General features: G+C 33.5%; 2 protein-coding genes across 2 annotated transcripts; both read right to left on the minus strand.

Moving 5' to 3' along the window:
- Positions 1–753: 753 nt before the first annotated feature.
- Positions 754–6,732, minus strand: LOC107014270 (basic leucine zipper 34-like). The gene is made up of 4 exons (XM_015214128.2): positions 6,566–6,732; positions 6,391–6,481; positions 1,094–1,220; positions 754–896 (listed from the first exon to the last, which is right to left on the minus strand). The coding sequence occupies exons 1-4, from the start codon at positions 6,730–6,732 to the stop codon at positions 754–756; spliced, it is 528 nt and encodes a 175-aa protein (XP_015069614.2).
- A 9,449-nt stretch (positions 6,733–16,181) lies between these two features.
- On the minus strand, positions 16,182–17,210 carry LOC107014271 (transcription factor HY5-like). Its single transcript, XM_015214129.2, has 4 exons — positions 17,050–17,210; positions 16,879–16,969; positions 16,533–16,659; positions 16,182–16,324 (listed from the first exon to the last, which is right to left on the minus strand). Exons 1-4 carry the CDS (start codon positions 17,208–17,210, stop codon positions 16,182–16,184), a joined length of 522 nt encoding a protein of 173 aa, XP_015069615.2.
- Between the last annotated feature and the right edge of the window lie 5,015 nt (positions 17,211–22,225).

The following is a 22,225-nucleotide window of genomic DNA, read 5'->3' on the forward strand; positions in this document are numbered from 1 at the left end:
AGATTTACTTCATGTCTTAATTAATTTGACTGTTCATTTCAAAAAAGAAATAGGTTTCCATAACGAGCGAGATGACTTTTGAATAATGATAGAACAAATCATTATAAACATTTTCCTATAAGAAAAAGACTATCCAAATATGGAGTCTTTGTGCTGTTCTTTTAGGATTTTTTTAAATTATGGTAAGAAATTAGGGTAAATACGCAACAATACTCCCCATTGGCATGAATTTCTGGAAAAATAAATTTATTCCACCTTCTTCACATAATCTTCAAAAGATTAAATCTCCTCCAATAAATCTATGTCCCAACATAGAGAACCTCTCTGAAAAGGTTTCTTCAATGAAATCTCCATCCATGCCAATTCGCTTGCGCCTAGAAGCCTAGAACTAAATACGCCAAGATGTAGTAGTAATATCTTTAAATCGTGCTTAGAAGTAACATCACAATACCTTCTCAAATTTACTACGAAGAAATGCATGTAGTATTAAGTGAACTTAATCAGATGATATTTAAGAAATATATTAACCATAACTTAAACTCATATTAAAATAATACTAGGAGTTAAAAGACCATATAGATCACCAAGTACACAACATTTTCTTCGATAATCTAATAATGAAATATGCATTATGAAAATTTATAACTTCAACACTGGTCAACCCCCCCCCCCCAAACCCAACACTAACTTAAAGAAAAGAAATGATTTAACAAAGATAATATTTGTTGACACCCAATTTTTTGCCTAACAATTTTATATGCCGTCATTCTTGGATGGGGAAAAGTTCATGTTGTCAACGTTGAGATACTGGTCCATGTCCATATACTCTTCATCTTCCACAGCCTTTGTAGGTTCCTTAAGCCTCTTCAACTCAGCTTTCAACTCTTCATTTTGCACTGCAATCGGGGTGAATAATGTCAATTTCAATATTACGTCATCAGAACATTTATATACTATTATTTACGTATTAATCACTATATAATATGTTCTTATTATAGTTATTTCATGAATAGTTTTTATATTATTAATTGTTCTTGCATAAATGTAAAGTAAAAAAATAAATATTTTTTTGGGGAACGAAATATATATATACCAGCGAGTAAATTAGACTTGTTAGTGATGCTATCCAATTGTACTTGCAATATTTGATTCTCCAGTTGCAACTTCTTTTTGTTCTCTTTCTCATTTTCTATTTTTCTTCCCACAAAAGCTATTGTTTCCTGCACAAGTAAATATACAAAATATTTTTTAAGCGCTAGTAATTACAGTGAGACAACGAACTTGTTGATATTGAAGGAAATACAAACCTGTTGATATTGAAGGAAATTACCTATTATTAGATATCCATAATCTAGTGTTCAAAACAACCTCTGCACCTTACAAAGATAGAATTGTGATCTGCATGCGTATATATATTTTATACCTCATTTTGATTTTTTGTGTGTATATATATGGGTATGTTGTTGTAATTGGTACAATTAGCCTAGAGTTTAATTTAATTTAGGGTCACATGTAAAAAATGAAAATGTGTACTTAAACATTTAACAAATGAGTTTTTGAGGAGGCAGAGAAGCACGAGAATATTATTGGTTACCAAAGATGGACTTGGGAGATACGTTTGATCATGATGATATCGAAAGATAGTTCAATAAACAAACAGAGGCAGAAGCAAGACTACAAGATCCGAATGTTACTAACCAAATGATGCAAGAGGAGGCTGCAAAATTAGACACTAAAACTCAGCAGATATTCTCTACTGCACAAAAAATGTGTAAGGATACATCTTCCATAATAGGGACAACAAAATAGCTAATGATCCAACTTTGTAAAATGTTATTGCTAAACAGAATTGTACTAATAAAGTAGCTGGAAATAGGACGAATCTGAAGCATATGGCTAGAGGGAAAAAGATTGCAGATGGTCACAAGGAAATGGAAACAATTGATCTAGAGAATAATTTATTTGATGTGTTGGTTACTGATGGGTGCAATCAAATTTTGGGGGGTAAACGTAAAGGTGATGATAATCAGCTGAACAACAAAAGTTTTAAGAATCAAAACAATGTGGTGGATCGGGAAGGCAACCCTAAATGGCTTCCCTCTTCACAATGAAGACTTTGGTGTGGAATTGTCGAGGCTTTGGAGAGTCCTTGACAGTTCCCTTTCCGAAGGAGACAATGCGTCTCCACTCCCCGAATATGATCTTTTTAAGTGAAACAAAGAATCGAGAAACAATGGTAGTGAGAATTCAAAGACAACTGCATATGACACACACTATAACGGTGGATCCGGTTGGACTAGCAGGAGGATTATGCTTATTTTGGAATGGCGATATTCAGGTATGTCAATCTAATTCAACATCTTTTTATATTGAAACATACATTCATGACTTGGTAGATGATTATAAATATTGGCATATCTTTGTTTATTTAAGTACTGATAAAGTTATTCGTAGAACTCAAATACAAGAACTGTTGTATAGATCAACTATGTGGGGTTTACTATGGGTAATGGCAGGGGATTTTAATGATATCATAGATAATTCTGAAAAATTGGGAGGTATATTAAGGGAGATCTCTTCCTTTCGAGATTTTAAAAGCATATTACGGAATATAGGAGCTATAGATTTAGGCTTCACTAGAAAACCATGCACTTGGTGGTGCTTTAGAGAAAATGATTGTATAATTCAAGAGAGAATGGATAGAATCATAAGCTCTCCGGGTTGGAGATTAGATTTCAGCCTTGCAAATATAATGCACATAGAAACAAAGGCTTCTGATCATAGTGCTTTGTTATTGAATACACAAGTTAATTTTAGGGAAAAAAATAGAAGGTTCTATTTTGATAAGCGTTGGAGTGACAAGGAAGAGGTAAACATGATTATTGATCGATCATGGAATAGCTTTGGTGGAGGGTCTCAATAATCCAAAATAATTTTTAAACTAAAGAATTGTCGAACTTCTTCATTAGTTTGGCTTCGAGGGGGTAGTGAAAATTCTAAGAAAAAAATTCAAGGGATTAAAAGTAGAATCGATGATTTAAAGAACGACCCAAGTAATTTTGATCTTAATAAATTAAGATTGCTTCGCAAAGAATTATGATAGGCGTATAAGGATGAAGAAGCCTATTGGAAACAAAAATCTAGAGCCTTATGGCTTCAGGAAGGCGATAAGAGCACTTCTTTTTTTCAAATGAAAATGATTCAAAGGCGTAAGTATAACAATATTAAGGGGCTTATTTTAGATGATGGAAGTTGGCTTTCTGATCATAGGGATATTTTAATAAAGGTAGAAAGATTTTATAAAAATTTATTCACTACTTCCGACCTACGGATTTTGATCACGTTCTTAATATACTTCCTACCTTAGTAGATAATTCGGTTAATGATATGCTTACTAGAGGAATAATAAACGAGGAAATTAAACAAGCATTTTTTTTATATGATCCATTAAAAGCTCCAGGAGTGGATGGAATGACACCCTTCTTCTTTCAAAGGTATTGGAATATTATCTCCGTTGATATTTGTGAAGCTGTAAAAAGCTTTTTTAGTTTATGATATCTTCTACCTTCTTGGAACCAAACTCTTATAACTTTGATCCCTGAAGTGAAAAATCCTAGTGATGTGAGTCAATTTCAACCCATAAGTTTATGCTCTACAACGTACAAAGTTATTGCTAAAATTATTGTTAAGAGACTGAAAGTCTACCTACCCAATATTATCTCTCCAAATCAATATGTTTTTATTGAAAAACGATAAATAGTAGATAATGTTATCCTAGCGCATGAGTTCATGCATCTTCTTAAAAATAAAAGACGTGTAAAACAAAAATACATGGCCCTTAAGCTAGATATGGCTAAAGCTTACGATCGAGTTTAGTGGATTTATATTCAAAAATTACTTGCTAAAATGGGTTTCCATGAAACTTTTATTAATTGGATTATGCAATGCATCATCACTCCAACGTATAAATTTAAATATTAATGGGGACATAGTGGGAGGAGTGAAACCTACTAGAGGATTAAGGAGATCCACTTTCTCCATATCTTTTCCTCTTATGTGTTGAAGGTCCCTCTAGACTCTTAAATCAAGCGGAATTATGTGGGGATATACAAGGGTTAAGCTTAAATAGAGGAGGTCCTACAATTAATCACTTATTTTTCGCTGATGACTCATTTATCTTTTGTAAGGCGACTATCAAAAACGCTCAAAAAATCTCTAAAATGTTAAAAACTTATGAGAAGTGTTCGAGACAAAAGGTAAACTTCACTAAATGAATTATTTCTTTAGTAAAAATTGTTCTGATATTGATAAAGATAGTATTAATGAAGTGTTAGGACAACTACAATGGAATAACTTATCATTATATCTGGGTTGCCTGCGGTAGTTGGAAGATCTAAGAAAAAAATGCTAGAGTTTATTAAAGATAAGATGAAATCCAAAATAAAAGGATGGAAAAATAACTTCCTAAGTCCAGCAAAAAAAGAAGTGATGCTTAAATCTGTATTATCTGCAATTCCATCTTATGCGCTATCATGTTTTAAAATTCTGGATTCCTTATGTAAAGAGATTACAACTATCTTCTCTAATTTTTGGTGGGGGCATGATAAGGATAAAAGAAAGATGCACATTGAAAAAATGAGAATCTATGTTTAGCTAAGTTTAAAGGGGGAATAGGGATTTAGAGATTTAAAGTTGTTTAATCAAAGCATTGTTGGCAAAGCTTTCTTGGAGAATTTTAACCGAAGAAGAGTCTTTACTTTTTGGAATCCTCAAAAGCAAATATTTTTCACGTACTTCCTTCCTTAATGCCACTTGTTCATCTAATAGTTCTTGATATGGAAAAGCATTATTTGGGGTAGAGATCTCTTACAAAAGGGCATTAGATGGAGGGGAGGCTCTGGAGATTGTATTAAAGAGTGGAAAGATCCTTGAATTCCTAACTCTAGTGGATTCAAACCTAGTCAGATGCTTGATCAAATAGATGTCGAGTTGAGAGTGAAAGATCTTAAAGAGGAAAATACCCATACATGGAAATTGGATGATCTTCAAAAGTATTTCTGCCCAAATGATATCCATACAATAGTTTCTATACCTATTTCAACCACAGGCTCTTCCTATAAGGTTATTTGGCACCATACCAAGTCTGCGAAGTATGAGGTTAAATTAGGATACCACTTAGCGAGGGAAATGATCAGGTGTGAACAAGTGAGTAATGAGAGAGACCAATCTAGTAATCAATCTTTCTCAAAAGAACTCTGGAAGTTTTTATGGTCTATGAACATTAAAAACAAGTATAAACACTTTATTCGAAAATGCATTTTGAATGTTTTACTGGTCAACCACATAATTTCTAGGAGACTGACCCACATTTTGTTTAGGTGTCCCAGTGCTCAATTGGTTTGGAAAATTTGCCACATTAATTGGCCTAGCTTAGAATATATTGTGAATTTTGCTGGTCGGTGGAATGATCCTTTTACAAATGTTAAAAATTATCCTGACTCTATAGAGATGATTAAATTAAGTATTTCTATTATGTGGCAAATTTGGAAGGCTAGAAACACAAAGAGTTTCAATGGAGAAATTGTTGACCCTAAGGATATTGTTAACAAAGCTCTTTTTGATTTTCTTGAGCATGAAAAGCAATTTTATCCCTCCATCTCTCCCAAGAGTTATAACTGCTTGTAATGATGATAGAAATTGAACTATGGCACAAGATTGTATTGTTGTGTTTGCAGATGCTAGTGTACATAAGGAAAAAAAGATTGCAAGCATTGGCGTGGCGGCTATAGATAACTATGGTAACCTCCTTTATGCCTTTGGCACCCCGATTTAATACGTTGGGGAAGTCATCACTGCTGAAGCCATTGCAGTTCGTATGGCGATGGAGAATTCTAGAGAAAAGGGATGGACAAAGTTGCAAATCTTATCAGACGCAAAAAATGTGGTGGATATGGTACTACAAAGAACTATAGTCTCATGGGATGTAGAGACTACTTGTGAAGATATTTGGAACCTTATGAAGTACTTTGAAGTGGTTAATGTGATGCATATTCCAAGGTCTTGGAATTTGGTCGCACATACTTTAGCAAAATTTTCTATTTTGTTAGTACACAAAGTAATTTAGCTTTCTACTTTCCCTAGATGGATTGTAAGTGATGCAATTGCATCCTTTAACTCTTTGAACCTTTTTATGCATTAATATAGTGTGATGGTTGTTAAAAAAAACAAATGAATTTTTGAAACAACGTCATTTTAATCATAAGATTGGATGCACACTATGTGTAAATATATTTGTGCACGCAATTGAATTTTAATAAAATCATCCAAGAAAAATATCAAATAATGAATCAAAAATATTCTAATAAAAAAATTTCATCTAAATTTTATTACCTCAAGATTTTTGGCCTCTTTTTTCAACCCATCTGTGTATTCAATCTTCCTCATCCTAGTCCTTTGAGCAGACAATCGATTCGATATTGTTCTACAAGTCGCGATTCCATAAGAATTTTCATCAGAAATTCACATTTTTTAAGTAGCTTCAATAAAAATAGACGTGGGTGTATACCTTCTTAACTTCTTCATGTTAACATTGGGGTCTACTTGACCATTTTTAAGCTCCAAATTCACAGCTTCTTCCAGAGTTGGAATGTTATTAATTGATTCATATTCAATTGGAGTTTTCAAAGACAAACTCAAATTAGGCTCATCAGATTTGTTTCGTTTCTCATTCATTTTTGTTGAATCACCTAAGGAGCATTGAATAAAAATCCCCAAAAAGGAAACGTTAGTAAAAAAAATGAAAGAAAATTGATAAAGAAAATGAATTAAGAAGTGAAAGAACAAATGTATGTATACCTCTAGTTGAAGAATGCTTCTTCTGATTTTTTGTGATTTTAAGGCATAACTAGATATCTTTATATAGAGATGGGAAAATGATTTTTTTTTTCACTTGGAAAGTATAAAATCTTGTAAACTAGATTTATATAATTAAAATATTTTGTATAAAGGTAATTAAATTTATTATTTGCTATATATGTAAATATATAGGCAAATTTACATAAATTTCACTAGTTTGAGGTTATTACTTAGTACATTCTAATTTACAATATTGTAAATATGACCAGATTTTGGTGTGTCCGGATACATATATCTTGAAATATATTAAGTCAAAATTAGGTGTGATTTGTTCTAGATATATGTATCCAAGTAGGTTTGCATGTATCTGGACATATAATAAATCTAACTCACCACTCTCCTCTGTATCTAGACATATACATATGAATCGCAGCACATATGTGTAACTAGTGTGTATTTACTTTGATTCGCATGTAATTGTTTTAAATGACTATCTCCCTCCCCATCTCACTCACCTTCCTCCCCTTCTCTCTTGCCTCTCTCCTATTTTAGAGTGTCTAGCAGCAAACAAATGTGTATTTAGGTGTACCTTCCTCAATATATGATAGAAAATTGTTAGTTAGTGATAAGATACATAATTGTTTGAAATTATAGGTAGAACTAGTATATATGGTATGGATGCAAGCATGTCAAATAATGTAGTTTAAACTTAAACATGTCACAAGCCTCACCCGTCGTGAGTGATACCCACACTAAATCCCCATGGGAGAATCAATCACTAACTAACACACACAATAATACAACTAGAAGTAATAGTTCTTATAGATAAAATCAAGTTTCATAGCAAAAATCTATTATCATAAAACAATTATAGATTTAAACCCTAGAACCTAAGATTGTGCACCAAAACATCACTAATCTAGAATATGGAGATGAAATATAAAAAATACAAGAAAGTCCAAGTCGGGAATATGGAGTAGAAAAGTAAGACAAATCTATGGAATCACATACAAAGTAACTTAACATTGGGTACAAATAGCATGGGATATTCACCATTCAGGTCACATAGCAGCCGCCTAAATATGTCATGTAATGAACAAAGAAAGAGCAAGTATTGTATTAATATACAAATCCACAGTGTACTGCTAGTATCATGTCTTGCTCCAAATATACGTATCTAAAAAAATAACTAAAGCATAGTAGAGACAAGATAACACACAACAACCCAAGTCTGCAATACAACACGACTCTTAGTCACCAATCACGACATAACAATTGTATGTAGCATATCCCATATGATTACAAACAACCCCGATTCACTCAAGGAAACAAAATAAAATAGAACAATCAAATTTGTATTGTAATGACCCTCATGATCGTTATGAATGAGTTATTATTGAAAGAAAACAAAGGATAAAACTTTTGGTTTGATGAGTTAAGAAATTTAGGTTAGGCTAGGCTTGGACAAAATCTGAGTGACATGTGGTATAAGGAAATTCAGAGAACGGATTAGAAGTCAATTCAGGTAAATAGAAATCCTGACATCGAACTTGGTGTGAAAGGGTTAGTTTAGGACGTTAAGGCTCAAATGTATGTTGTAAAATAGGCTCTGTTCGGGAGACTTCCTAGTTTTTGTCCAGTAGAAGCCGCTATAGAGGGTGATACACGACTATAGCAGTCGAAACTAGGTTCTTGTATAATGGAATAGACTTAGGTATGATAGTATGAGCCTCAGTTTAGGCTCTTTCCCAGTTTGTTAGCTGTCTCTATCTTCTCTCCCCATTTCCACCACGCCAATATGTTACCAGAGGTTTTGCCTTTCTCGAAATTGGTGTATTTAAGGATTTGATCTTTTTTGTGATCATTTACGAGTGGACTTCGATCCACGGTGGCTTCGAGCCTACTTGAGATCCTCTATGGAATCGACACTCCCCCGAGTCACTCTTGCTAGTTGGACGGCTTACATATCTAGGAGTGGGTTGTCTTGTTGGGTGGCTTAGATTGACAGTATTTCTATCTGGGATGAGAATTGACTGCTTTTCGGTTATGTTAATAACTGGGGTTGGGAGCCGACAAATGTTTGAAGATTCAGATTTGGGTTACTCTTCATTTTTGTAGTCTTGGCTATTTTGTGCACTTGTCGGCCTATGATGTCTATTGCATATTTTTTGGTACCCATGTTACACTCTACATCTTTTTCGTTATGAGATCTTAGGACCACCTACAACGATGATCATTCGTGTCATCTTTTGTAGCTTTTGGATAACGGAGACGAGGGTAAGCACTTAGAGTTCGGATCATCATGTCTCCTTTTGTACTTGCGTTAACTAGTCTTTTGTTTATTAGGCTGCTTGTTGTGGTCCACTTTTATGACTTGTATTTGTTCATATTAGACAACATGTCCTTGTGAATTCCAAATTCTGGGAAGCATTTTATTATATACAGTCTTTAGTTTGCTTCCATTTCTATCTTTTCTTATTATTAGTGTTATTTTTTAGTTAGTTCTACCTTATACTCATTATTTGTCGTCTTTTGGTACGGGTTGACTTACCTACTGGTGTGTTATAGTAAGTGTCATCATGACTCGGAATGTCGGGTCGTGAGTATTATAGTACCAGTTTCACCGATCTTACTATATTGAGTTAATACCTCATAGAATCCTACGGATTTCAATTTTCACTAGCCCCGTTGCATTAATGAGATTTCAGACAGACTTACACTAATAACTTGGCCAGCACATAAATATTCAGAATATTAGTATTTTATCTAACTGAAGCGCTCTGAGAGTGTGTTTGAATTGACTTATTGGAAGTGATTTAACTTTTACGTTTTTTTTTTAGTTTTTAGTTGTGTTTACTAAGACTGAAAAGTACTAAAAATGTTTTTAGGTTTGTTGGGCTAAAAACATCCTTCAACCATACTGTTATATTTAAACCACATCCTTACACTATCACAATGAACAGAAAAACCTCCTCAATTATTTTTAAAAACTAACAGTTGATCAACCCACAAATCCCCCATTTGTTTGCTCCCATTCTTCTCTTAGCTTATAGTAATAATGGACAGTCCTAACTAAATTAAATGAGCTAGGAAGAGAGGTTTTCATTCTCAACTTCACAATAGTAGCCAGGATGTTCCCATAAAAAGTGAGCAAAATATTTCGAGTAAACTAGTTTTCGCCCTATATTTTATAGTTATAAAGATCAGATAAGCGACGGAATATTATAAGAAAAAATGTATAATTTTCTCTTATTTTCTAGACAATGGGGGAATTCGAATTATGAAGGTAGTCTATTTATTTTATATATATATATTTGGTGGAAATTTGATAAATACTAGTTACTGTAATTTTAAATATAAAAATTGCATATTTAGTTATTACATAAAAATATACTTTTTCTTTTTCAATTTATGTGATGCTTTTCACTTCTTAAGATCCAACCTATGTGAACTTCTTATAAATATTTTAGTATGCATTTTTCATCATATTGATATGAGAAGAACTGCAACTTTAATATGTGAAAAACGTCACATGTTTATCCATAGTTAGTTCTAGCTTCATTTACATGAATGAAAATGAATTTAACCGTTAGTTGCTATCAAGAAAAAAATGGAAGGGTGAATCTGGCCATTTTTCAGGATAGTTACAGGATGTTTTTTGCTCACTATGGTAGTAAAAAGATGTTAATTAAATTTAGAGTATATTTGAGGGACATTTTTAACCAAAAATTCACTTTTTTACTTTAGAGCCTATTCGACATTGTTGTTGGGAGGCCCGAAACACTTATTTTGAGAAAAAATACATTTTTTTAAAAAAATAAGTGTTTGACAAATCACTAAAAGTGTTTTTAAATGGAAGTAGAAGCAACTTTTCTGTTGTAGGAAAAAAACTTTTAAAAAAATCTTTTTTGAAAAAAGCATAAACAAAAAAAATATTTTTCTCAAGACTAAAATTTCATTTTCATATATACATATTACCAATTTATTTCTTATTAATTAATTAGCATATTTCATATGTTTTCTAAAATTTGATTTAATAATTTTATGTTTAATTTATAAGTTATTTTACGTTTATATATTATGTATATAGTGTAACACCTCCGACTATGAAAAGGGCTAAAGAGGGGTTCGTGCAAGTCAGCCAGCGGTTTTAAATTTTGAGTCAAATTCAAACGATCATATCTCTTAGTAAACAAAGAATTATGTGGCCTGTGACCTATCAAATTAAAGGTCTTTGAGTTCTCTTTCTAATGTTGTCGTGTTTGCTAAATTTGAAGTTCAGAGTAAAATGTTATGTCCGTTTTGGTGAAGCCTCTCTTTTAAGGCACCTCAATCTTTTTTAGACGGATAGTTTGGGCTTTTCCTTCTCTTCTAAGCCTAGACACATTTTTCTTCACCCAATTAAGGGTCTATTATGTTTATTTCGCCAAGAACCTTTGTTCCTTCCAAATATCTAAGGCTCTCACAGTGTTGGAATTGTTCGTCCTCACATCCAACATCTCAATTTAGTCAATAAATTGTTACATCTAAAAGATCCAGTCGTAGTTCTTGATATTGAGTTCAATTCTTTAACAATTAAGGCTTTTTGATTCTTTTGTTTTGTGAATATTATTGTGTTGTTCATGCTTAGTATCATATGAACCCTATTGAGTTGATAAAGTTATGTTTCTAGAGGAATTGTATGAAAGTTCTCATGCATTTGTGTTAAGTTTGAGAATCAAGAAGAATTTAGGAGAAATTTCTCCATTCTAAACTAAGTTGGGTCACTATTTTAAGCTTGAAAATTCATCGGGGTGCTGGGAAAAGGCATGTGGTGGCGCACCATGATAGCTCCAAGGCCTAACTTCTGAAGTTCAGGCCTTGGGGCATCGCGCTAGTAGTGCACCAAGGCCTGACTTTTGAAGTTCAGGGTTTGGCACCCTCCGCCAATAGTATGCCGAGGTTTGTAGGCTGATTCATTTTTTTGTTTCATATTGCGCATGTTTCTATAAGTTGTGCCCATGTTTCCTTTCCTTGTAACTCCTATAGGCTCCATTTACCTTTGAAACTTCCGGCATATCTTATTCAACTGTCTTAATGCACATTCAAAACTAAAATGAGTTTAAGAGAAAATTTCAAGATTTTTACTCAGTTATTGTTGAGAATCTTTTGTAACCAACTGTATTGACCCAGAAGGTCATTTTTGAAAATTCTGAATATCACCCCAAGCTTGAATTTGAGATATATGAGAGTTGAATATTAAATGGCATCAAGAGTAGGAACTTGGTTACAGGTTGGAGTGAATTTTCTTGGTGAGTTATTGGGTCTAGGATAGAGCTATAGCAATTTGAGTTTTGTTATATTCGAAATTTTATTGCGATTACTAATGTGAATAGATTGATTTGAGTTGGAAGTCCAACGAAAAAGGGAAGACTCAAGTCTTGGAGTGTTTGTTCGACTATTTTAGGCAAGTAGATTCCTATACCCTTGTTAAGTGTATGAAATTCGTGTATTTCCTTGTGGTGTGTGTTGGGGAGTAATGGGACTTAGTGATGGGTTGACTTGTCCATGTTGATTAATTCTAATGATGAAAAATGGGTGATAAAAGGTAATGTGATTAATTATTTGTGTGTGATATGCTGAGAATGGTTGAACGGCTTGTTGAATCATTGTTAATAGTGTATCATGATTATGTTATTATGAATTGTGCAATGTTATGAAAATTGTCATCTCCTCATTATTTGTGTGAACATGTCATTTGCATTGTTCTAAGACATGGTTTTGACAAGTGTTATGTGAACTAAGAAAGAATAAGAAATTAAAGAGGATGTACCATTTCAAGAGACGTATTACATGCTGCGATTTATGGAGGCTCGTATCGCGCATTTTAATAAATGCATGGACAGATATGTCCCCCGTGAGTCCCGGACTTAGAGACAACGGGTGTGTATCACAAGGTCAGACATGCATCCTTATACTTGACATTGCATTCAATTACATTGCACATATTTATCATTAGTGAACTTGACATTTTGTTTTGCTGATCTTCTGAGTGCCTTACTTTGGAACTTTGATTGATGAATATTGAGCTTGTTGCTGAGGACATGTAATTGTTAGAGTGTTATTGCTGAGCTTTGTGCTATGTGAATTATGAATCGTTCTGTTGGGCTGGTTTTATGCAGGTTATAGTTGTGGAGATTTTAATTGATGAATATTGAGCTTGTTGTTGGGAATATGTGATTGTTAGAATATTGTTGTTGAGATATGTGTTTATAAATTGTGAACTGTTAGGTTGGGCTAATTTTATGCAGGTTGTAGTTGTTGAGGTTCGGTTGGGATGTAAGGAGTACCCATATTCGATCTCCTTAACTTGTGTTTAGAGGTTTACTTGTTGAGTATCGTGTGGTTTGGTACTCACCCCTTTATTCTACAATTTTTTTAGGTTATTAGCCCAGAACTTTGTGACATATTCTCATATTTTTCTGAGGCTTATTGGGGATTTGTAAGGTAGTTGTATATCATCTCAGCATACCTTCTTACTACTATGTATCATCTTGTTCTATTCTAGAAACAAGGTCATTTGAGACTTGTGTTTTATTTTGAATTAATTGTAATACTTTAAAGGCTTGTACACGTGACAACCAGATTTTAGGGGTATTTTTGAGTTGATTATTAAATTTTTGCATTTGATTGTAATGTTGAAATTTAGGTTGACTTGTCTTGGTGGGATAAGAAGAGTGTCATAACGTCTATTTTTGGATCGTAACACCAACAATGGTCTTACACTAATTTTATGATAAAACAAAGATTAGTGTTGAGAAGAGCTCTATTCACGATTGAGAAAGAACATAAGGGAACTAAGTATTTCCAAATATACCACTTTTACATTGAAAAAGATAAACTTTGAATTTTATAGATGGTAGATACATTTTTCATTTTGGTGTTTGTATTTATGTATCTAATTAAGGTATATAGTTTAGAATATCTATCATTTTTTATACAATTTTGACTTCGAAATTGCTTTTGTTGCTTTATTTTTTATTTGTCACGACTCACGAGCATGAACGTCATTGATGTATTTTTTACAATAGTCAGATATCATATTCATTGATTTTGAACTTAACTGTCAAATACCTAGAAAAAGTTTCACATTCATAAAACTTTTTTAAAAAATTATCTTTTATTACTCAATCGTGTTGCAGTAATCTTAGATAATTATGTAAAATCTCATTGAATCAAACTTATGTAGGGTGTAAGTATGAAGTAGTCAAATACTATGATAGTGTTACATACTTGATTATTAAGCTATTAGACTAACAACTTTAGTGGAAATATCATTTATCTTGAGTTTGATGAACCACATTAGTTTCCTTGGAGGAAATCTTTGTGCTTGGGGCTTGATCTTGAAAACATAAACTCTTTTATGAAGTTCTTAGAGCAGAAGAACTTGGAAAAAACCTTGGATGGAAAGTCTTCCTTTGTAGCTTGGAATTTTGATTTGAATGTTTGAGGGTTCTTGACGGAGGAGAGGAACCCAAGGTGAGTTTTAAGAGACTTTATAGATACTTGAATAGTTGAATTGATGATTTTGAGAGGAAAACTAGGTACTTGGATGATATAATGAGTTAATACACTCAAAAGCGACTTGGAATAGGGTAAAAAAACTTGGAAAAGGACTACAATAACCCTGAAATGCATGCAGGAAGTTGCTGGAGAAAACGTGTAGCAAGTCTTCACGGAAGGATCTATTATTCGTGGAACATTCCATTGTCTGTAGTTTCCATCAATAGAACTTTGATTGTTTGACAAGGCTTCACTAAAACGGGCATAACATTTTATGTAGAACTCAAAATGGGGCAAACTTGGTAGAGTTGAAAAAAAGACTCATAGACTTTAACTTGATTGTTCACCTAATTCATTATGTGCAGAGAGATATTATTATTTGAAATTGATCTAAGTAAAATCTTATATCAAAACTGGATTGATAAGGAAACTTTCAACTCAACTTTTTCCTAGGGGATTCTAGCGACCTTAATTCATATCCTAAACCATTTCACACTAAAGAATTGACCTTAACACTTAAAAGATAATTAACAAATCATTTGATTTAAGCCCGAATCTCCCCTAGGATAACAACTATCAATTCTAAGGTACATGAATCAAAGTAACAAGCTGGGAAATAAATTACTTATATTTTCGAAGATTCCAGATGAAAATAGTGAAAATTACCTTAAGTCACCTTCTCTACCCCAAAATGTTCTTGCATAATAATAAGAAATCTTGAGGAATTTTCTCCATTTATAATGATTTACCTCACCATAGAGGCCCAATCCCTCTACCGGAACACCGTGATAGTGAAAATGCATGCCCGTTATTTGCGCTGGAATCCTCCCTCTCGGTTATCCCCAAGCTTGGACCATCCTAGGAGGATTTTTGGAGTAACCCTCACATCTTTTACAACTGAAGAGGAGGAGCCAAATCATAAAATTTGTAGTTGCTAGGTTTTAGTCTCATCATAACGGCCTAGCAACCACTATAGTGAGTGGTAAAATTCCTGCTATGGTGGAGTGACATCATCCTGAATCAAATTCAAAGTTTTGAGCTTACTTCGTGTCATCCTTATTTAATTTGACTGTGCATTTAAAAAAAAATTAGGTTTCCATAAAGGGTGAGATGACTTTTGAATAATGATAGCACATTTCATTATAATCATTTTCCTATAAGAAAAAGACTAGCCAAATATGGAGACTGTGCTTTTTGTTTAGGATTTTTTAATTATGGTAAGAAATTAGGAACGATACTTCCCCATTGGCCTGAATTGCTGAAAAAATAATTTACTCTACCTTCTTCACACAATCTTCAAGAGATTGGATCTCCACTAATAAATCAATATCCCAACATAGAGAACCTCTCTGAGAAAGTTTCTTCAACAAAATCTTTATCATTGCCAACTAGAAGCCTAGAACTGAACACGCCAAGATGTACTAGTAACATCTTGAAATCATGTTAAGAAGTAACATCACAATACCTTCTCAGATTTACTACGAAGAATTGCATGAAGTATGACCTTAATCACATGATATTTAAGAAATGATTCATTAAACATAAATTAAACTCAGTTTAATATAATACTCGGAGTTAAAAGATCCATACAGATCACCAAGTACACAATATTGTTTTCGAATCTAATAATGAAAAATGCATTATGAAAATTCATAACTTCAACACTCGTCAACCCCCCACCCCCCCCCACCCCAAACCCAAACTCAAACTCAACACTACCTCAAAGAAAAGAAATGATTTAACAAAGATGATATTTGTTGACACTCAATTTTGGCCTAACATTTTCATATGCCGTCATTCCTGGATGGGGAAAAGTTCATGTTGTCAAAGTTGAGATACTGGTCTATGTCCATATACTCTTCATCTTCCTCATCCTCTGTAGGTTCCTTAAGCCTCTTCAACTCAGCTTCCAGCTCTTCATTTTGCACTACAATCAAGGTGAATAAAGTCAATTTCAGTGTCACATTATGAGAACATTTATGTACTATTATTTTACATATTAATCACTATATTAATATGTTTTTTAAATTATAGTTATTTTGTGAATAGTTTTTATATTATTAATTGTTCCTACATAAATGTCAAGTAAAAAAATAAATATTTTTGTGGGAAAAAATATATATATATTTATATACCAGCGAGTAAATTAGATTTGTTAGTGATGTTATCCAATTGTAATTGCAACATTTGATTCTCAAGCTGCAGCTTCTTGTTGTTATCTTTGTCATATTCTATTTTCCGTCCCAAAAAAGCTATCCTTTCCTGCACAAGTAAATTAAAATTATTATACATAAATGGATTTGAGTAACAATTGATATAATTAGATCTATTAATGTTACATTTGCTTAATTTTTTATATGTTAGAATTGTCGAAATATATTTGTGTGCACATTGAATTTTAATAAAACCATCCAAGAAAAAAATCAAATAATGAATCAAAAAATATTCTAATAAAAAGTTTTCATCTAAGAATTTTATTACCTCAAGATCTTTGGCCTCTTTTTTCAACAAATCAATGTATTCAGTCTTCCTCATCCTAGACCTTTGAGCAGACAATCGATTTGATATTGTTCTACAAATCAAGATTTCATAAGAATGTTTCATCAGAAATTCACATTTTTAAGTAGCTTCAATAAAAATAGATGTGTATACCTTCTCAACTTCTTCATGTTCATATTGGGATCTACTTGACCATGTTCTAGTTCTGAATTCAGAGCTTCTTCAAGACTTGGAATTTTATTAACTGATTCAAATGGAGTTTTCAAAGACAAACTCAAACGTGGCTCATCGGATTTGATTCGTTTCTCATTCATTTTTGTTGAATCACCTGAGGAGCATTGAATAAAATCCCCAAAAAAGAAGCATTAGTAAAAAAAAGAAGAAGAAATAAGATTGATAAAGAAAATGAATTAAGAAGTGAAAGAGGAGGTATGTATACCTGTAATTGAAGAATGCTTCTTTTGATTTTTTGTGATTTTGCAAAGGCATAACTATATATCTTTATATAGAGATAGGAAAATGATTTTTTTTTCACTTGGAAATTATGAAATCTTGTAAACTAGATTTATATNAATATTTTTTATAATATATATATATATATATATATATATATATATATATATATATATAGGCAAATTTACATAAATTCCACTAGATTCTGAGGTTATTACTTCGTACATTCTAATACATTATTATAAATATGACCAGATTTGGTGTGTACAGATACATGTATCTCGGAATATATGAAGTCAAAATTAGGTGTAATTTGTTCTAGATATACTGTATCAAAGTGGCTTTGCATGTATCTGGACATAAAACAAATCTAACTCACCACTCTCCTCTGTATCTAGCCAAATACATATGAGTCGCACCACATACATGTATTAGAGGGTGTTTGGATTGGTATTAAAATTGGTCAAACCTACTTTTAAGTTAGTTTTTGACTTGTGGAAGTGTTTGGTGAATATGAAAACTAACTTAAAATTAGTCAAAATGACTTAAAATAAGTCAAAAATGACTTTAACTAAGTTTGAAAGTCTTTGAAAAGGCAAAAAAATGTCTTAAAATAAGTCAAAAACCAAAAGTAGGTCTCCCCCTACTTTTTTTTTAAATGAAAAATCATTTATGTTGGACTTTTTATTTTTGAGTTAAAAATAACTTTTTAAGCCAATCCAAACAAACTCTTAGTGTGTATGTAATGTGATTCACATGTATCTATGATACATGACTATCTTCCTCCCCATCTCGCTCGCCTCCCTCCCTTTCTCTCTTGCCTCTCTCCTTATTTTAGTGTGTATAACAACAAAAAAATGTGTATTTAGGTGTATCCTCCTTATTATGGTGTTAGAAAACTGTTAGTTAGTGATAAGATACATAATTATTTGAAAGTAGATATACGTAGAACCTGTATATATGGTATGGATGCGTGTCGAACACTATCGTTTAAACTTAAATATGTCACAAGCCTCACCCATCGTGAGTGGCACCTACAATGAATCCTCCATGGGAGAATTCAATCCTATACTAACACACACAACTCTACAACTAGAAGTACGAGTTGTAATCAATAAAATCAAGTTTCATTGCAAAACATTATCATAAAACAATTACAGACTTAAACCGTAGAACCTAAGAGTTGTGTACCAAAACATTCACTAATCTAGAATATGGACATGTAACCTCAGAAATACAAGAGTGCCTACTGTCTAAGTCTGGAAGATGAAGTAGAAAAGTAAGGCATATCTATGGAATCCCGAACAAAGTAGCTTACGTTGGATACAAATAACGTGGGATTCACCGTTAGGGTCACGTAGGAGCCTCCTAATATGACATGTAATGAACAAAGAAAGTGCAAATATTGTATCAGTATACAAAATCAATGTGTACTGCTAGTATCATGTCTAGCTCTAAAAAAGACGAATCTAGAAAAAAATACAATATAACACATAACAACGACAATTCAGAAATGGATTGGGTGAAATCTCTAAATAAGTTCAATTTTCTTGTTGTTAAGACAATAAGGAGTCCATAGGGCCCTTTAGGAAATAATTCAGGCAAATCCTTACATCAAACATGGGGTGAATAAGTTAGTTTAGGACGTCAAAGTTCAAAGGTATGTTGTAAAATAGGTTTTTTTGGGAATATTTCCGAGTTTTTGTCCAATATAAATCATTATATAGGGTGACATACCGATATAGTAGTGGAGTTAATTTCCGCTATAGCAGAAGGTCCCGCTACAGTGCCATCACAATAGCTGGATGGAGCTGCTATAATAAGGTTAGTCACATTTAATATAGAAAATTCCCAAAACTGCGCATTGTACAACAATTACATTTCAGTGGAAGAGCAAAGGTGACCTAGGGCGTTTCTCTATCTTTCACTGTTATCGTTGGTGAAGGTAATTAATTACTCTCTTAGCTTGTTAATTCAATTATTGGGCCTTAGAATCGATGGTGGTTTCCTTGGGAGGGTTTGAGTTGGTATAATGAAGGAAAACCCCCCAGTTTAGTATAATTATCATGGAATTTTCCTAGGGTTGGTGTTTGGGTATAATTTGGGTACTTGTATGCCATTTGGGCCTGATTATGTCTATATTATTGATAGTAGAAAAAGAAAAGGATATGTATCATCACAAGGGGAAAGTTGAAGTTCTTTAGAACATTGTTGGTTTGATTCGAGGTAGGTGATGATTGTTTATTTTCTTTCGTGTTATGTGCTTGTAAACTGCTTTTTTAGTATTGCTTGCATACATGGTTATGCAAATTTAAGAAATATAAGTTTGTTTTCAATTGTATTTGATGAATTTGTTTACTTGAGTGTACAAGTGTGATTGTTATTCATTGTGATTGTGATTGTGATTGTGATTGTGATTGTTGGTTGGCTCGGGTACCACGCCTGGTATAGGATACTCCCATAGTTGGCTCGAGTAACATGTTTGGTATGAGATATCGATATGGTTGACTCAGATACCATGCTGATACAAATTAATAAAGGATGGATTGAGTACCACACCTGGTACATTGACTATTTATGTGTGGGTTCCATGAGAAAATCGATTATCTTGTTGAAATTTTGTTGCTCATATTTATTGTGGATGTCAATTTAAGAAGAGGACTAGGAATACGAACTATGTTATGATTATGGTATTAACTGTATGTTATCTAGTTTATTAAGTTATTGTTACTTGTTCATATTTTGTGTAACTTGTACCGGGCGATAATCATAGTAGTACATTGTGGATTTTGCGTACTAATATTGTACTTCCTTTTTTTTTGTTGACTACCACGCATTTTTCAGTGGTTGTTTTGTGATCACATCTTTGATCCTAGCATTATTGAATCCAAGGGAGATCTACTTTTTTCATTCTGCCATAGATTCATCTTGTTTTTTAATGCATTTTCCAAACTCAGACTCCTTTTAGTTCTTTTGTTTTGGGGTTGCATCGCCATAATCTAAGCTATAACCTTTTCTCGCTGGATCAACACACAACCAAGGCCAACTCTTGATGCATCACAATAGATCACATAACCATCTGAACCCTCTTGTAGAGTCAATACATGAGTTGTAGTCAATCTAGTTTTCAGTTCTGCAAATCTTTTCTCAGAATTATCTGACCATTGAAACTTGACCATCTTCTAAGTCAACCTAGTCAATGGTGAGGCTATGGATGAAATCCTTCCACGAACCTCCTATAATAACCCGCTAGACCTAGGAAACTTCTGATATTGTAGTTGAGGTAGGTCGGGGCCATCGTTTCACTGCTTCTATCTTATGTGAATCCACTAGGATCCCCTCGCTAGATACAATGTGACCAACAAAAGCAAATGATTGAAACCAAAACTCACATTTGCTAAACTTAGCGAATAATTGGCGATCTTTGAGAGTCTGTAGAACAATTCTCAAATGACTCGCATGTTCTTCCTCATTCCTAGAGTAAATAAGGATATCATTAATAAAGACGATAATGAACAAGTCCAAGTACTGTTTGAACAGTCTGTTCATCAAATTTATGAAAGTTGGAGGAGCACTGGTTAGTCCAAATTACATAACTACAAATTACTAATGACCATACCGAGTCCTAAAGGTTGTTTTTGGAATGTCACTATCTCTTACTCTAAGCTGATGATAACCTGATCTAAGGTCTATCTTCGAGAAATGGCTAGCACCCTGAAGTTGTTCAAACAAGTCACCAATCCTGGGGATGGAAAACTTATTCTTGATTGTGACCTTGTTCAACTGTCTATAGTCAATGCACATTTTGAGAGAACCATCTTTCTTCTTTACGAACAACACTGGTTCACCCTATGGCAAAATACTAGGTCTGATGAAGCCCTTATCTAGGTCTTTCAATTGATCTTTCAATTCCTTAAGCTCTGCTGGAGCCATTCTATAAGGAGGAATAAAAATAGGCTGGGTATTTGGAAGGAGATCAATTCAAAAAGTCAATTTCCCTTTAAGGAGAGACTCCGGGAAGATCTTCAGGAAATACTTATGGAAACTCACTGACTACTGGAACTAACTCAAAAGTTGGGGTTTTAGAGCTAGAATCCTTAATCTGAACTAAATTATAAAGATAACCCTTAGAAATCATCTTTTTGGCCTTAAGGTAAGAAATGAATCGTCCCATAGGCGCTAAACTACTACCCTTCCATTCTAAAATTGGTTCACTTGGAAACTAAAAATGAACAATCCTAAATATACAGCCGATTGAGGATAATAGGAATCTAACCAATCCATGCCTAGAATGACATCGCAGTTTACCATTTCTAACTCTACAAGGTCTGCTGAGGTGAATTTTTGAGAGACTGTGATAGGGCAATTTTTGTATACCCGTCTAGCTATACCTAGGTTATTGACTGGATAGAGACTGAGAAAGGTTCTGAGAGAGTTTTTGGAGTGACACTGAATTGGACTGCTATGTAAGGAGTTACAAAAGAAAAAGTAGCCCTGAATCTAACAATGCATAAACATCAAGGTCAAAGACTCGTAACGTACCAATGACTATGTCAGGAGAACTTTCCTAATCCTCGCGAGCTTGAAGAACATATAACCTGTTCTGGCGATGACTGCCACCGATACCAGATGGGTTACCCCGCTGAGTCGGGCGACTTGCTGGTGCTGCTGAAGTTGTAGACTGAGCTCTACCATTACCACCTCCTTGACCTTGTGTAGAAGGGCAATCCCTCAACCTGTGACCAGACTGACCACACCTAAAACATCCTTCCTTTTATAGCGAGGCACTCGCCTGGATGGTTCTTACTACACTTAGAGCAAGTGAGAAGTCTTGGTGCCTGAAACGCTTCCGTGACACTTAGAGTCTGGTGCCCTA

The sequence above is a fragment of the Solanum pennellii genome, chromosome 3, assembly GCF_001406875.1.
Source record: "Solanum pennellii chromosome 3, SPENNV200".
In the NCBI taxonomy this organism is placed as follows: domain Eukaryota; kingdom Viridiplantae; phylum Streptophyta; class Magnoliopsida; order Solanales; family Solanaceae; genus Solanum; species Solanum pennellii.

Coding starts and splice junctions, on each gene's coding strand:
- LOC107014270 (XM_015214128.2), bottom strand. CDS start 6,732: ATGAATGAGAAACGAAACAAATCTGATGAGCCTAATTTGAGTTTGTCT. Junction 1,221..6,390: donor AAGAGGCCAAAAATCTTGAG/GTAATAAAATTT, acceptor TTACTTGTGCAG/GAAACAATAGCTTTTGTGGG. Junction 897..1,093: donor CAAGTCTAATTTACTCGCTG/GTATATATATAT, acceptor CCCCGATTGCAG/TGCAAAATGAAGAGTTGAAA.
- LOC107014271 (XM_015214129.2), bottom strand. CDS start 17,210: ATGAATGAGAAACGAATCAAATCCGATGAGCCACGTTTGAGTTTGTCT. Junction 16,970..17,049: donor AACATGAAGAAGTTGAGAAG/GTATACACATCT, acceptor CTTGATTTGTAG/AACAATATCAAATCGATTGT. Junction 16,660..16,878: donor AAGAGGCCAAAGATCTTGAG/GTAATAAAATTC, acceptor TTACTTGTGCAG/GAAAGGATAGCTTTTTTGGG.